The sequence below is a fragment of the Heptranchias perlo genome, chromosome 14 (assembly GCF_035084215.1).
Source record: "Heptranchias perlo isolate sHepPer1 chromosome 14, sHepPer1.hap1, whole genome shotgun sequence".
NCBI classification, from domain to species: domain Eukaryota; kingdom Metazoa; phylum Chordata; class Chondrichthyes; order Hexanchiformes; family Hexanchidae; genus Heptranchias; species Heptranchias perlo.
This window is the reverse complement of record NC_090338.1, coordinates 50349494-50364338: the sequence shown is the minus strand read 5'-3', so window position 1 is coordinate 50364338 and position 14845 is coordinate 50349494. Positions and strand designations below refer to the sequence as shown.

Sequence of the window (14845 nt, the reverse complement as noted above, 5' to 3'; positions counted from 1 at the left end):
TTGACATCCTATTCGACCCTTGGCTGAGATTTCGAGCTCTTGTAAAACAAAATACTATAGATGCTGGAAATCTGAAACAAAAACAGTAAATGTTAGAAACACTCAGCAAGTCAGGCACTGCAGCTTTGGAGAGACGTGATCAGTTAATGTTTCAGGCATAACCCCAACAGAACTCAAAGATATTACAGATGAACAGCTTATAAGAAGGAACAGAGCAAGGGGGGAGAAAGGGACATATATACAAAAAAAGAAGTGATTAGGTTAATTGACAAAGTTGATAATATAAGACAGAAAGAGGCAGGATAACAGAAATTGGAAAAATAAAAGACATATATGAGACCCAGAGAATGTGTGAATGGTTAAAGAAGATAGCTGGGTTGGAGGGGGGCATGAAGACCTGGTGGCTCAGGAGTCTGGTGGAAGGAAAAGGCAAGACAGCACTGTTTTCAAATTCCAGTATAATATTGTGCACAGAGCTATGATAAACGTGCTTCTTAGATTCAAGAGTATTTTGAATTCTTTACTGGCCACTGTTAGCTAGGCAGCTGTTTGTAGAGCAAGAATGTTTAGGATATTCTGATGCTTTCTTTGTTACCTTTTCTTCGTTACCTTTTCTTCTCATTTGTACATAATTATCCATCATATATAAATGCTTTACAATTATAAAATATCAGCCCCTTCATTTTTTGTTTGTAGTTTGAAGGAATGGCCATAACTGGCTGAGATTCTAAATATTAACTTGATCCACAGTGATCATCTTTTTGATTCAGTTGATTTGAAGGTTCTTTCAATATTTTAGCAAGTCCTTGTTTTCTCTCCATGTTAAAAACCTGCTTTTTGGAGCGTTTGTATTAAAATGATTTGAAGCAGGAAAAACAAAACACAGATGATCCTTCAATTTGTTCAGATGTGTGAGGCAATGGGTTATAGTCCACCTGCCGTATGATGCAGGAGTGAACTTTTATTTTAAAAAAATAGTTGAGCTTAAAGTTATGTCTGAAAAAAAATTCTGAATTGGAGCCAAGACCCACCACAGAAGATAATTTGTGAGGGTAATTAATGCATTTGTCACACTGGAGGCCAGAGCAAGCTGCTTGGAAGGGGAAAAATCTGGAAAGCAGTCTATTAAGAAATAATGGTCTTTAACTTATGCTGTGCAGTACTAGTAGGTGAGTGCTTGTTGCATTCATTTGAAATTCCGCTCCACTACTTTTGTGCCAATATTAATCTGTTTGAAATAAATGGGTTAACACCCCTGCTGGTATCCTACAGCATAATTTCAAGGCCAACTGGTGTCTTGTAGGCTTGACTGAAGAGGCAGAAAGGAAAAAATGGTATTTCTCATCTACAAGATTTGCTCACTAGAATTAAACCTGTTTTGCAATTGATCAGATGCATCCATCCAATTCCATCTTTAAACTGTTCAGGCTTAATAAAATGAGGATATTGCAGCCAGAATATTGGAGGATATCCACTAGATTCAAAAAGACTTGTGCTTTTTTTTGAATTTATTGCCAAGTTTTAGAAACAGTAGTCCAGATTTAATTACTTGAAGAAACTATTGTAGGGCAGAGGAATGGTGTGTGGCTGCTTCCAACCAACTACATTCCTGGTCAAACTTCAAGAAAAGGCAAGAATCTTCAACTTCCGAAGAGGCGGAAGAGTTGTACAACTACAAATTCTGTTTTCTCTTCTTCATGGCTGGTGTACAATTAGGACTTTAAAAAAAAAAAAAATTATACCATTTTCATGTTTTTAAAAATAGTCTTAGTAACAGGGATTAAAAGAGGAGGGAGGTTGAAGGCTTTAATACTAATTCAATGCTTTTAATTTCTCTTGGGAATTTAAATAGGCAGTTTGATCGAAGATCAAAGACCATTAAGGAATATGCGTCTGGATTTAATGTGCTATTTTTGATTGGGAGGATTTTAAGTTTCTGGCCTGTAATGGATCTTACTGTGACATCAAGGAAAATCTGGCCAGATATTTTGCAAGTCACAAACCTGACTTTTGAACAGCACACGTGATCTTTGCACATAATGCAGTTTGCATTGTTGTTCTGAATCTGCCCTGCAGTGTAAACAGGACAAATGCAGAGCACCTGAAGCCTTGCCACATCATGGACTGCTTTCATTGCCATTTGATTTTTCAAATCAGTTATTAAACAGCCTCTAAAAATAACTCTTGTGATCTGTTTAGAAGAGGATGAGCATGAATCATGCTAGCAGTTGCACAAAGAGGGTTCTGAAATCCTCTTTGGACATTCAGTTTAAATAATTTGGCTAAGATAATTTTAGTATCTACAGACAAGAGGAGGTGCTTGGAATAATTTTGGTCAGATGGAATGCCTCAATCAAGATTCCTGAGTTTGAGAAATTTACTGAAAAAAGAAAATTGCCGCACTGCATTTTTTGCCTAAAGACTCCTGCATTTGAAGGTTGTCACTGTCAAAAAATTCAGACTGGACAAAATAAATAATGCTCTCTTACTAGAATTACAGTACGAAGTAGATAAATATTTAGCATTTCATAATATTTGCATGAGACTTGTACACAAGATTTTCTGTAAAACCTGCCTAACTTGTCGTAGATAGTTATAAATGAGTCATGCCAAAGGAAACCACTGTCTGCATATGGTTAGGTGGTAGAGACTTAATTCAGTTTACATTGATGTTGCTGTAGGATTAGACTTGATGAAGTAGGGACCGTGCCTAAGGTTGAATGGATAGATCTAGCAATGGTTCCCATGCTTTGTAGAACCTTATGTCAGATAGAGTGCTTCCATAGAATGATTTTTGTCTACTGGTGATCAAATCTTTACAGTTTAGCTTGGAAATTAAGAACCTCCCTCTAATTCCAGGTGAGAGCATGATATCGTTAAAAAACTGCTGCTCTTGTATCCCCTTCCCCCTCTTTCCCCCCCCCCCCCAAGATTGTTTTTGTGTCTGTGAGCAAGTTAGAGTTGAACTTTTATTCATCCATTTCTTCATACGGTAGCATTAAACTGTGTTTGTTAACATTGTCTCACTTCCCTGCCCCCCCACCATGCTACAACAACATTTGATAATGGACATTTTTTCCATATTGTTTGTTTTTTTTTGTTTCAAAACCAAAATCTCTGCATTTTGTCCAGTTAAAGTGTGAACTTGGATCGTATGATTTATTTTGGAGTAGAGTGCAACATCTAGAGAAGTACCACTGGTGTAATGGCAACCATTGCAAAGCTGAATTTCAAACTTAAGGTGGCCATCTGCACCATTTCTAACACAAAAATTGGCCAGTGATCAGAATTCTACAAGTGTATTTAGGTACATGTGTTGAGTACTGATTCCCCAAATAGATAATATTGTGAGCAGCCACTATAACTCTGCAATAGGTCCTTGCTCGACTCAAAGTAGTATCAGTATCAAGGCAATAATAGCTTGCATTTATGTAGTGTCTTTAATTAGAAAATGTCCCGAGGCACTTCACAAAGGGAGGAAAGTAAGTAAATAGATAAATAAATAAAAGGATTGGAAATTAAGTCAGTGTAGGAGAGTTAGGAGACAGGTGATTGACCAGATAGGTTTTAAAGCTGAGAAGTGGAAGGTTTTAGCGAGGCAATTCCAGAGATGGGGCCAAGATGGCTAAAGGCTCTGCTGCCAGTGGTGGAGCAAAGGGAGGAGGAGATACACAAATCGGAAGACTAAAGGATACAGGAGGGGATGTAAGACTGGAGGAGGTTGCAGAGGTAGGTGTGAAGACATTTGAAGATGAGAATGAAGGTTTTAAGTTCATTGCATTGGGGATGTAGAACCAATAAAAATCAGTGAAGCTAATGGGCGAGTAGGATTTCAAACAGGACAGGAAATGGCAGTTGAGTTTTGGACATGTTTTTGGAGGAAAGAGTTTGGGATACTGGTTAGGATGGCATTGGAAAAATGGAATGTAGGTGACAAAATGATTTCAGAAGTGGTAGGGATGAGTTTGGGGCAGAGGCAGGTAATATTGCAGTCTTGGTGATGCATATGATATCATTCACAACTTGCAGTTAGTGATGGTAACTGAGCCATTAAGTGTGTCAGCTAGCATAGGCGCCTGGAGGGCTAGTTGAGTGGTCGAGTTGGGTGGGGAGGGGATTGAGGGAGCAGGAGGTGGGTCTCATGGACAAGATGAGCTTTTAGAGGGTGGGGGGCGATGGGAGAGAAACTGCAGAGTGATGGGGGATTAGCGCTAGAGTGGGTGACTGGAGAGTGGTCTGGAGCAGAAGAAGATAGGAAATGGGGTAGCAGAAGTAGCTGCATGCATAGTCTCAGAGACAAAGAAATCTATGAGCTGCTCACACTTGGAGTTAATGTGGAGTAGGTGGGAGATGGTTTTGAGGGGGTTAGTTGTGGAGAAAACGAGCCTTGGGTTATCCTTACCCTCCAGGATGATCGTAAAGCAATGTCAAGGTTTGGCTGAGAGGAGGAGGCATGGTTGAGCTTAATATAGTCAAGCACAAGGCAGTGGTAGGAGAGGGGTTGGACTGAAGTGTCATTTTGAAGGGGAAAAAGCAGATTAACTTGGATGGGATTATGAGAGAGAGAAGAGCTTCAGAGGTTAAAGGCAGTGGAGGCAGCAGCTAACAAGTTGGACCAGTCTGGACAACAAATGGGCCAGCTTGTCGAGGCATGAGCAGATCCAGGAAATGGGCTGAAGGGCAGAAGAACAAGCAGAGCAACATTTTGGATTCGGAAACCAGAGGAGCAGCAGTTAATGTGAAAGGGGCAAGCAGTAAATGTTGTGTAATTGAATTGTTGACTACATTTTTCCTCAGTATATTTGTCCCACGTAATACTATGTCACTATCACATTCTCACCAGTTTGAACCAGTTGTAAGCTATGGTGAAACTGTGATTCACTTGTGTGTTACCTTAGCTATAAGAACACCATTTGAATGTCTTGTGACAAATGCTGAAATGTGTAGCCTCATATTTGGCACAAACACTTGGAGTTATTTTTACCTAGGCTGAGTGTGCTCATTCGACCTTTAATCAGTGCACTGTATCAGCTGACTGTTGTGTTTTGATTTTTCTTAAAAACAACCAAAAAAAGGTATCAAGTTTGTGACAGCCAAACTGTCAGTTTAAACATGGTAAGTAGATTTTTCCTTTTTATGTTGATAATAGCTATTCTTGGCAATAAACTCAAAAATGATTCACCTTTTTCTTTTTGGGAACTGTATTGTTAGGTTTGACTTCATTTTCAATTCTAGGTCAAGTTGTTCCATGTAATCTTTATCTACCTGAAAATAAGCTGCATTGTAACAGTTCTCCGAGATTGATGAGTTGTTTTTATATATAATGGTGTTTGACATCCTGATGACAAAAATGAGTGGTACGTTGACTTATCTGAAATGAAGATCTTTTTCTTCACTTGCTGAAATGAATAGCATGATTTATATTTAGCTCTCAGTTAGCTGTTGCTTCTAATTTTTTGGACACCAAAGCTATCACTTATCAATGATGCATGTGGTAATCTGTTAAATGGTCATCTAAATTAAGTTAACTAAGATAAACTTTTAAAATCACCTGGTACTGTTCGCTTAAAAATTGTACACCGTTATCCTTGGTATTTTCAGTTTTTGTTGAATCTTCTGTGGTTTAGTGGCCATATGTAAAAAGACTTGGAAAAAAAACAACTGTACCTAATACAGATGTTTGCAAACCTCAGAATAAAACAGTATTTTATATAATGACTAATGGCCAAGTTAATGGAAAGAATTTTTTTTGTTTCACTTATTAAATGCCATGTGGCTTTTATTAAGCACATACGACCTAATGATGTACCATGTTTTTCCTCAAACATGGTGTTTTTAAAAAACTTTTTTTGCTATCATTATTTAATATCTAAATTTCTGATATTTTTGAGAAGGCTCCAAACCATCTGATTCTGTTGGATACTAGTTTCAGAAATGTCTCATGAAATGTTGCACTAATACTGTGAAAAGTTATGAATACTCGCCCATATTTTGGGAATATTCTGCAGTGTGTGGTGCCCTCGTTGTCTTCCAAGTCGCCAACCTCACGGTTCCCACAAAAATCAGACACGATTGTCCCAAGAATTTAATTTTACTTCCTCTATTCCTTTCTCTCTCTCTCTCTCTCTCTCTCTCTCTCTCTCTCTCTCTCTCCCCACATTTTCCTCTGTATTCCAATTGACTTCTTTTTCCTGCTGTGCTAACCATTCATTGATTAACATTATGTTTCCTGCCAAATAAATGATTTTAGAGAGGGCTGGAGGCAGATTAAAAATCCTACTGCACTTTCATAGGAAATGCACCTGAGTCAGTTATAAATTCACAGGTCTACGCTAGATATTCATGTGTTTGGGATCATTGGTTGCTCCAATAAGTGGACCTTCCATCTCATATGAACTCTCTTTTCTCACTCTCTCTCTCTTTTCCTCTCTTCCCCCCCCCCCGCCCCCACAGCAGTTGACTGGAGCTCTATCTGAGTGTGTGATACGTTGCTTTCCCGAGAGAAACAAAGGCTGACCTCTTAAACCTTCCCTCAACTCTGTATGGTGAGGATTGATTTACCGAGATACCAAAGTTGCCACCTTTTTGAATGACTCCTCCACCCCTCTGTCCCTGGGGTGGGAGCTTCTGGCACGTGCATTATCTGTTAAGCCCCCTACTAGGGATATTGAATGAAAACCCATTCTAACCACAAGATGCAAACTGCTACAGAATGTGCTTAGTAGCTTTCGATTATCTCAAAACTAATCTTTCATATGAAAGTACTCAATTTGATGGTAGTTCCATCAGGTATTCCACTAATCATCATACTAGATCAGAGGTTCCCAAACTGTTTTTGCTGAACCCCTTTTCAAAGATTCATGTCCCATTCATGCCCCCCCTTTTTCTAAAACAGTATTTTGTCGTCCCCAAGAAAATGGCAGAGTTTTTTCCCTATTGGTTTCAAAAACTGGGAGGAAAAATTGAGAAGTTCAAAATGTTCACTCTGCCTTCAATCACGTAGGGATTGCATACCTCAAATAGCCAACTGCTTCAAGGATCTCTACTTTTATGCAGCAATCGGGAGATGCTACAGAAATGTCTTTTGTTTTAATCACCAGGGAAAGTGCATTATGGGGTGATCTCAGCACAGTATGGGATGTTTGAATCCCTACCGATTTCGAGAAGTGGACATTGGACCTATCAGCTGTTTCTGGTGCATAGTAACTGATTACTGTTGCACCAGAAGCAGCTCTGACAAGTCCAATGTCCACTTTTAGAAATCAGCGGGGTTCAAACATCCTGTGCTATGCTGAGATCACCAAACAATGCACCTCCTCAGGCAATGCAAGGCTGTATCAGTAGCTTTCGTTCTTGGCCAACCCGTCCTCATCAGGCCCCCCCCCCCCCCCCCCCCCCCCCCACGTTATAGATGATTTGAGTATCTCTGGAAAATAATCCTTTGTAAAATGATCCTCACCTATTATCAGCAATATAATATAAATTAAACCAAAATCCTTACTAGATAAAAGTCTCAGTGTTACAGTAGCTTAGCTTCAATTACTCAAAAGTACCCCCAAATGCTCTAGTGTAACATTTCAATTTACCATATTAATCTCTGGTGAGATTGTCAAATTACAAATGTTATTGTGGTGTGGATTTTTAACCATTAGGACCAAGGACAGAATAACCACAGATTGTGACAAAAATGAAGCCGTTCTGTCTTGTTTCAGATTTGTAGATGTTCCTTTTAATCCACTCAATAGCCATAAGGCTTTTATGACAGCTAGTTATTTTCGAACATGGTCAGCAGTTACTCAAATCCAAGAAGTCCCAGTAACTCACTTCAGGGATATTAAAGGAGCTGTAGCGGTTCAAATCTTTGTCAGTTCAGAACTTCGAAGAAATACAGGACAGGATAGTACCACTCCTGCAGTAGTAAGAAACATGAGAAAAGAACCACTCTATACATGTTATCTATAAAAGAATAGCTTAGCATTTAGATTGTTTTCCTTTCAAGGAGCTAGATAGAAAGATAACATAAACACTAGCCTACATAGTATGTTCTACCAATCTTTCCCACATTAAAACAGTGACTACATTTCAAAAGTACTTAATTGGCTGTAACGTGCTTTCGGATGTCCTGAGATCGTGAAAGATGTTATATAAATGCAATTTCTTTCTTGGTCAATCTTCTGTGATGTTGCACAAGGCAAATCAAGGCCGAGTGTAGTTTTCAGGTGAAGCAGGGTTGGGGCGGGGGATATTTGGTACAAGGTGTGCAGATGTAATTCATTCATGAGTTTTGTCTTTGTTTTTATATTTCTAATATAAATATCTATGTCCACGTTTATAATGGTAACTGTTTATGTAAACTTGCCATGCTGTAATTACACCCTCCTGCCAGTGATGCTGCAACAGTGCCTCCAATGGTATGGAGGGGAGTTAATTGCAAGGTGACAGGTTTACAGGTGAACAGCCAGTAGTCGTGGTCCATATCGGTACCAACGACATAGGTTTAAAAAAAGGGATGAGGTCCTGCAAGGTGAATTTAAGGAGTTCGGAGATAAATTAGAAAGCAGGACCTCAAAGGTAGTGATCTCAGGACTACTACCAGTGCCACGTGCTCGTGAATATAGGAACAGGAGAATAGACCAGATGAATGCGTAGCTGCAGGGATGGTATAGGAGGGAGGGATTTAGATTCCTGGGACATTGGGACCGGTTCTGGGGAAGGTGGGACCTGTATAAGCGGGACAGGTTACACCCGAGCAGGACTGGGACCAATGTCCTCGTGGGGGTGTTTGCTAGTGCATTTGGGGAAGGTTTAAACTAGTGGCAGGGGGATGGGAACCTGAGTGGGGAGTCAGAATGGAGTAAAGTTGAGAGCAGCAAGAGAGGGGAAGACCCAGGGGAAATTTACAATACAAACAGTTGTTCAAGAACAAGGGAAAAGCGTAGAGCAGCAGAAAGGAAGTGTACTACAGATAAAGTGAAAACTAGAAGGTGTAAGGCGATTAACCCAGCATCAAAGCTGAAGGTCAGGCTAGGGTGTGTGGCCCAACTAAGAGTTCTATATACAAATGCACGGAGTATAAGGAATAAATTAAGTGATCTACAGGTTCAAATTCATATTGGAAGGTCTGACATGATAGCTATTACTGAGACATGGCTGCAGGATGGTCAGGATTGGGAACTAAATATACCGGGTTATAAGGTCTACAGGAGAGATAGGGAAAATGGAAGAGGGGGAGGAGTAGCCTTAGTGATTAGAGATGAAATCACTTCAATGATAAAGGAGGATATAACGAGGGTTAAGCAGCCAACAGAGACCTTATGGGTTGAATTGAGAAATAGGAAAGGATCTAAGACTATAGTGGGAGTTGTGTATAGGACCCCTGGCAGCAGCTCTGAAGTGCTAGATTGTATAAATGCAGAGATTAGACAAGCATGTAACAAAAGCATAGTGGTCTTAATGGGGGACTTTAACCTTCACATAGATTGGGAAAAGCAGACTAGCAACTGTCAGAAAGGTAGTGAATTTCTTGAGTGTGTCCGGGATAGTTTTCTACAGCAGTATGTCCTAGACAAGGGGGCAAGCCATACTAGATTTAGTAATGAGTAATGAACCAGATTTAGTTAACAGCTTAACTGTGCGCGAACATCTATCCAATAGCGATCATAACATGATCGAGTTTAGTGTAGTGTTTGAAAGGGAAAAAACTGAATCAGCTGCTAAGATTCTAGACTTGGGTAAGGCCAACTTCAATGGGATGAGACAGAGACTGTCTACAGTAAACTAGGCAAATCTGTTAATGGGTAAAACGACTGATGATCAGTGGGAAATATTTAAAGAAACATTTAACGTGATACAGAATCGGTTTATACCCCTGAGGGGCAAGAACTCTACTTGCCAAAAAAAACAGCCAATGACAACTAAAGAGGTAAGGGTCAGTGTAAGACATAAGGAAAGGGCATACAAAAAGGCAAAAAATGGCACAGATCCTGGTGAATGGAAAAGATACAAAGATCAACAAAGGGTCACAAAACAGATAGTAAGAGCTACAAAAAGAGAGTATGAATAGAAACTTGCAAGGGATATCAAAACCAATACGAAGAACTTTTATAGTTACATTAGGAAAAAGAGGGTAGTCAGGAGCAGTGTTGGCCCCTTAAAAATTGAAAGTGGGGATATTGTCATTGACAATGGGAAAATGGCGGACATGTTGAACAATTACTTTGTGTCAGTATTTACAGTGGAAAAAGAGAATAGCATGCCGGAAATCCCAAGAAAACTAATATTGAATCGGGGATAGGGACGCAATAAAATTAACATAAGTAAAGCAACAGTAATGAAGCAAATAATAGCACTAAAGAGTGACAAATCCCCAGGACCAGATGATTTCCATCCCAGGGTTTTAAAGGAAGTAGCTGAGCACATTGCAGATGCCCTAACTATAATCTTTCAAAGTTCTCTAGATTCAGGAACTGTCCCTCTAGATTGGAAAATTGCACATGTCACTCCGCTTGTTAAGAAAGGAGAGAGAGGGAAACCAGGGAATTATAGACCAGTTAGCCTAACATCTGTTGTGGGGAAAATGCTGGAGTCTATAATTAAGGATAGGGTGACTGAACACCTCGAATTTTCAGTTAATCAGAGAGCCAGCATGGATTTGTGAAAGGTAGGTCGTGCCTGATAAACCTGATTGAACTTTTTGAAGAGGTGACTAAAGTAGTGGACAGGGGAATGTCAATGGATGTTATTTATATGGACTTCCAGAAGGCGTTTGATAAGGTCCCACATAAGAGACTGTTAGCTAAGATAGAAGCCCATGGAATCGAGGGAAAAGTACTGGCTTGGTTAGGAAGTTGGCTGAGCGAAAGGCGACAGAAAGTAGGGATAATGGGTAGGTACTCACATTGGCAGAATGTGACTAGTGGAGTCCCGCAGGGATCTGTCTTGGGGCCTCAATTATTCACAATATTTATTAACGACTTAGATGAAGGCATAGAAAATCTCATATCTAAGTTTGCTGATGACACAAAGATTGGTGGCATTGTACGCAGTGTAGATGAAAACATAAAATTACAAAGCGATATTGATAGATTAGGTGAATGGGCAAAACTGTGGCAAATGGAATTCAATGTAGACAAATGTGAGGTCATCCACTTTGGATCAAAAAAGGATAGAACAGGGTACTTCCTAAATGGTAAAAAGTTAAAAACAGTGGATGTCCAAAGGGACTTAGGGGTTCCGGTACATAGATCATTGAAGTGTCATGAACAGCTGCAGAAAATAATCAAGAAGGCTAATGGAATGCTGGCCTTTATATCTAGAGGACTAGAGCACAAGGGGGCAGAAGTTATGCTGCAGCTATACAAAACCCTGGTTAGACCGCACCTGGAGTACTGTGAGCAGTTCTGGGCACCGCACCTCCGGAAGGACATATTGGCCTTGGAGGGAGTGCAGCGTAGGTTTACTAGAATGATACCTGGACTTCAAGGGTTAAGTTACGAGGAGAGATTACACAAATTGGGGTTGTATGCTCTAGAATTTCGAAGGTTATGGGGTGATCTGATCGAAGTTTATAAGATATTAAGGGGAACAGATAGGGTGGATAGAGAGAAACTATTTCCGCTGGTTGGGGATTGTCGGAGTAGGGGGCACAGTCTTAAAATTAGAGCCAGACCTTTCAGGTGCGGGATTAAAAAGCATTTCTACACACAAAGGGTGGTAGAAGTTTGGAACTCTCTTCCGCAAACGGCAATTAATACTAGCTCAATTGCTAAATTTAAATGTGAGATAGATGGCTTTTTGGCAGCCAAAGGTATTAAGGGATATGGGCCAAAGGCTATGGAGTTAGATCACAGTTCAGCCATGATCTTATCAAATGGCGGAGCAGGCACGAGGGGCTGAATGGCCTACTCTGTTCCTAGGTTCCTACATGGGATTCCATGAGGCATGAGATAATTCATAGCTATAATAATTGTTGGAAAGGTTCTGTTTGCTGTCCTGGAGACATTATCAAAGCTTATCTAGATAGAAATGCTTACGAAGGAATAGGTAATTGATACCTCACCTCTGAGAGTAATCTGAGATACAGGAGCCAATAAATAAGGGTTAAAAAGACCCAAAAATGTAACGAATATATCAGAACCTGCAGCTGGGGAGGAAAGCAGACTCTCATTTATCAGTCTTGTCTGCATTTGATCCGAGTGTTTATATTTTTGTAAATATAAATCCATCAACCAGGAAGGTTATGTTCTTCATGGCATTCGTTTTAATTTCTCCACAAGATAATGCATTGTATGTAGTCACTGTAAACATTCTCCAAACATTTAATCTGTAATAGAATACAGATGTGTTAGTGAGTATATTGGCTTTGTCAAATCTTGAGTTTAAATGTACACGTGTAGCTTTTTGAACAAGCAATGAAAGTTCTTGGTGATTACAGGCTTTCTACTTACTGTATACTCATTTAAAAAATTTTAAGGGTAAATTCACTGGTGGCACACTCCCAGTGAGGAGCCACACTTGAAAGAGGGCAAGTCAGAGATCGGGCTACAACACGATTAACGTTGATTCTTTGAACTTCAAGCATGATGTTGGTGAATTTATCCTTAATTGTACACTGCCATCCCAGCAGTTGGTTGTTTTACACTTTTGATTTTGAGTCTAGGTGAAAGCAAAATATCTTGGATTTGAAACAGTAACTATATTTATTCATTCTTACCACCTCAAGTAAAAGTGCTGCAGTAAATACCTTTCTGCATTGTATGTAGTCATTTTCCTAATAAAAAGTCTGCAAATATTTACGTTGTTTTAAAAGTGACACTTCTTTAAACTCAGGGTGTGCTTTTGTTATTTCTTCTCTCAGACAGTTAGTTTTGTGAAGCATTTCCTCCATCTTTGCAGAATACAGTCCTTGAAACCTTGATTGATGAATCGTGTGCCAGATTGAAAGACCTACGTAACAAAAAACAGTAAGTGGCTTTATCAGAAAGTGATTTAAAATCCTCTATACTTATCCCATTGGTCCTTCCAGTCTTTGTGTTCTCTCTTACTGAAGTTGTAATAGTTCAAGCCTCATAAAGAGAGAATTCTAATTTGTAAGTGCTGTGTAACCTGTGAAGAATCATAGAATCTTAGCACGGAAGGAGGCCATTCAACCCATCTTACCTGTGCCAGCTCCTTGAAAGAGCTATCCAAACAGTCCTACACCCCCGCTCCATCCCCATAGCCCTGCAATTTTCCCTCCTTCAAGTACTTATCGAACTCCCCTTTGAAAGCCACTGCCGAATCTGCCTCCACCCCTCCTCCCTCTTTTTCTCTTTCCCCCCCCCCCCCGGCCCTACCACAGGCACTGCATCCCAGAATCACAACTTGCTGTGCAGAAAAATTTCTTCTCATCTCCCCTGCCAATTACCCTAAATTTCTGTCCTGTGGTTACCGACCCTTCCGCCAGTGGAAACAGCCTCTCCCTACCTACTCTATCAAGGCCCTTCATAATTTTGAACACCTATTCCAAACCTCCCCTTAATCCTCTCTGCTCTAAGGAGAGCAATTCAAGCTTCTCTAGTCTCTCTACGTAACTGAAGTCCCTCATCCCTAGTATATTCTGGTAAATCTCCTCTGCACCATATCCAGGGCCTTGATATCCTTCCTAAAGTGTGGTACCCAGAATTGGACACACTGCTCCAGCTGAGACCTAAACAGTGATTTATAAAGGTTTAGCATAACTTTTTCTTTTGTATTCTATGCCTCTATTTATAAAGCCATGGATCCTTTATGCTTTAACAGCTTCATCAGCTTGACCTACTACCTTCAAAGATTTGTGTACATACACCCCCAGGTCTTTCTGTCCCTGCACGCCCTTTAAAATTGTACCATTTAGTTTATATTGCCTCTCCTCATTCTTCCTACCAAAATGCATCACTTCACACTTCTCTGCATTAAATTTCAATTGCCATGTGTCTGCCCATTTCACCAATCTGTGTCCTCCTGAAGTCTGCTACTATCCTCCTCAATGTTTACTACTTTTCCGAGTTCCGTCTCACCTGCAAACTTTGAAACTATGCCCTGTATAGGCAAGTCCGGGTCAATAATATATATCATTTAAAAATATATCAAAATACTTATATCAAAATACATATATCAAAAAGAGCAGTGGTCCCAAGACTGACCCCTGGGAGACACTACTGTATACACCCCTCCAGTCTGGAAAAAAAACCATTCACCACTACTCTCTGCTTTCTGTCCCTGTAGCCAATTTTGTATCCACGCTGCTAATGCCCCTTTAATCCCTTGGGCTTTAATTTTGCTAACAAGCCCCATTATGTGGTACTTCATCAAAAAAGAGTGTGTATTCTTTTCTGTGTTTTACCATCACCTGAGAAAACATGTCATTTTTTGTACAACTATTATTTGGAAGTGGAAGTAATGTGTATATTATAGGAACAGGAACAGGCCATTTCGCCTCTCAAGCCTGTTCTGCCATTCATTGAGATCATGGATGATCTGTGACCTAACTGCATATCCCTTAATACCTTTGGTTAACAAAAATCTATCAATCTCAGATTTAAAATTAACAATTGAGCTAGCATCAAATGCCGTTTGCAGAAGAGAATTATAAACTTCTACCACCCTTTGTGTGTAGATGTGTTTCCTAACTTCACTCCTGAAAGTCCTGGCTCTAATTTTTAGGCTATGTCCCCTAGTCCTAGACTCCCCAACCAGCAGAAGTAGTTTCACTCGATCTACCCTATTAGTTCCTTGAAAACTTTAATCAAATCAACCTTAATCTTCTAAATTCCAGGGAATACATACCTAGTTTGTGTAATCTCTCCTCACAGTTTAACACTTGGAG

General features: G+C 39.9%; 1 protein-coding gene across 1 annotated transcript in view; it reads left to right on the top strand.

The window, feature by feature from the left end:
- LOC137332215 (uncharacterized protein KIAA0232-like) overlaps window positions 1–14845 on the top strand; it is a 56623-nt gene that overhangs the window by 16814 nt on the left and 24964 nt on the right. Inside the window, exon 3 of the mRNA XM_067995909.1 lies at window positions 12895–12962. Within this exon, the coding sequence (XP_067852010.1) occupies window positions 12895–12962 (68 nt within the window). The remainder of the gene's footprint in view (window positions 1–12894; window positions 12963–14845) is intronic.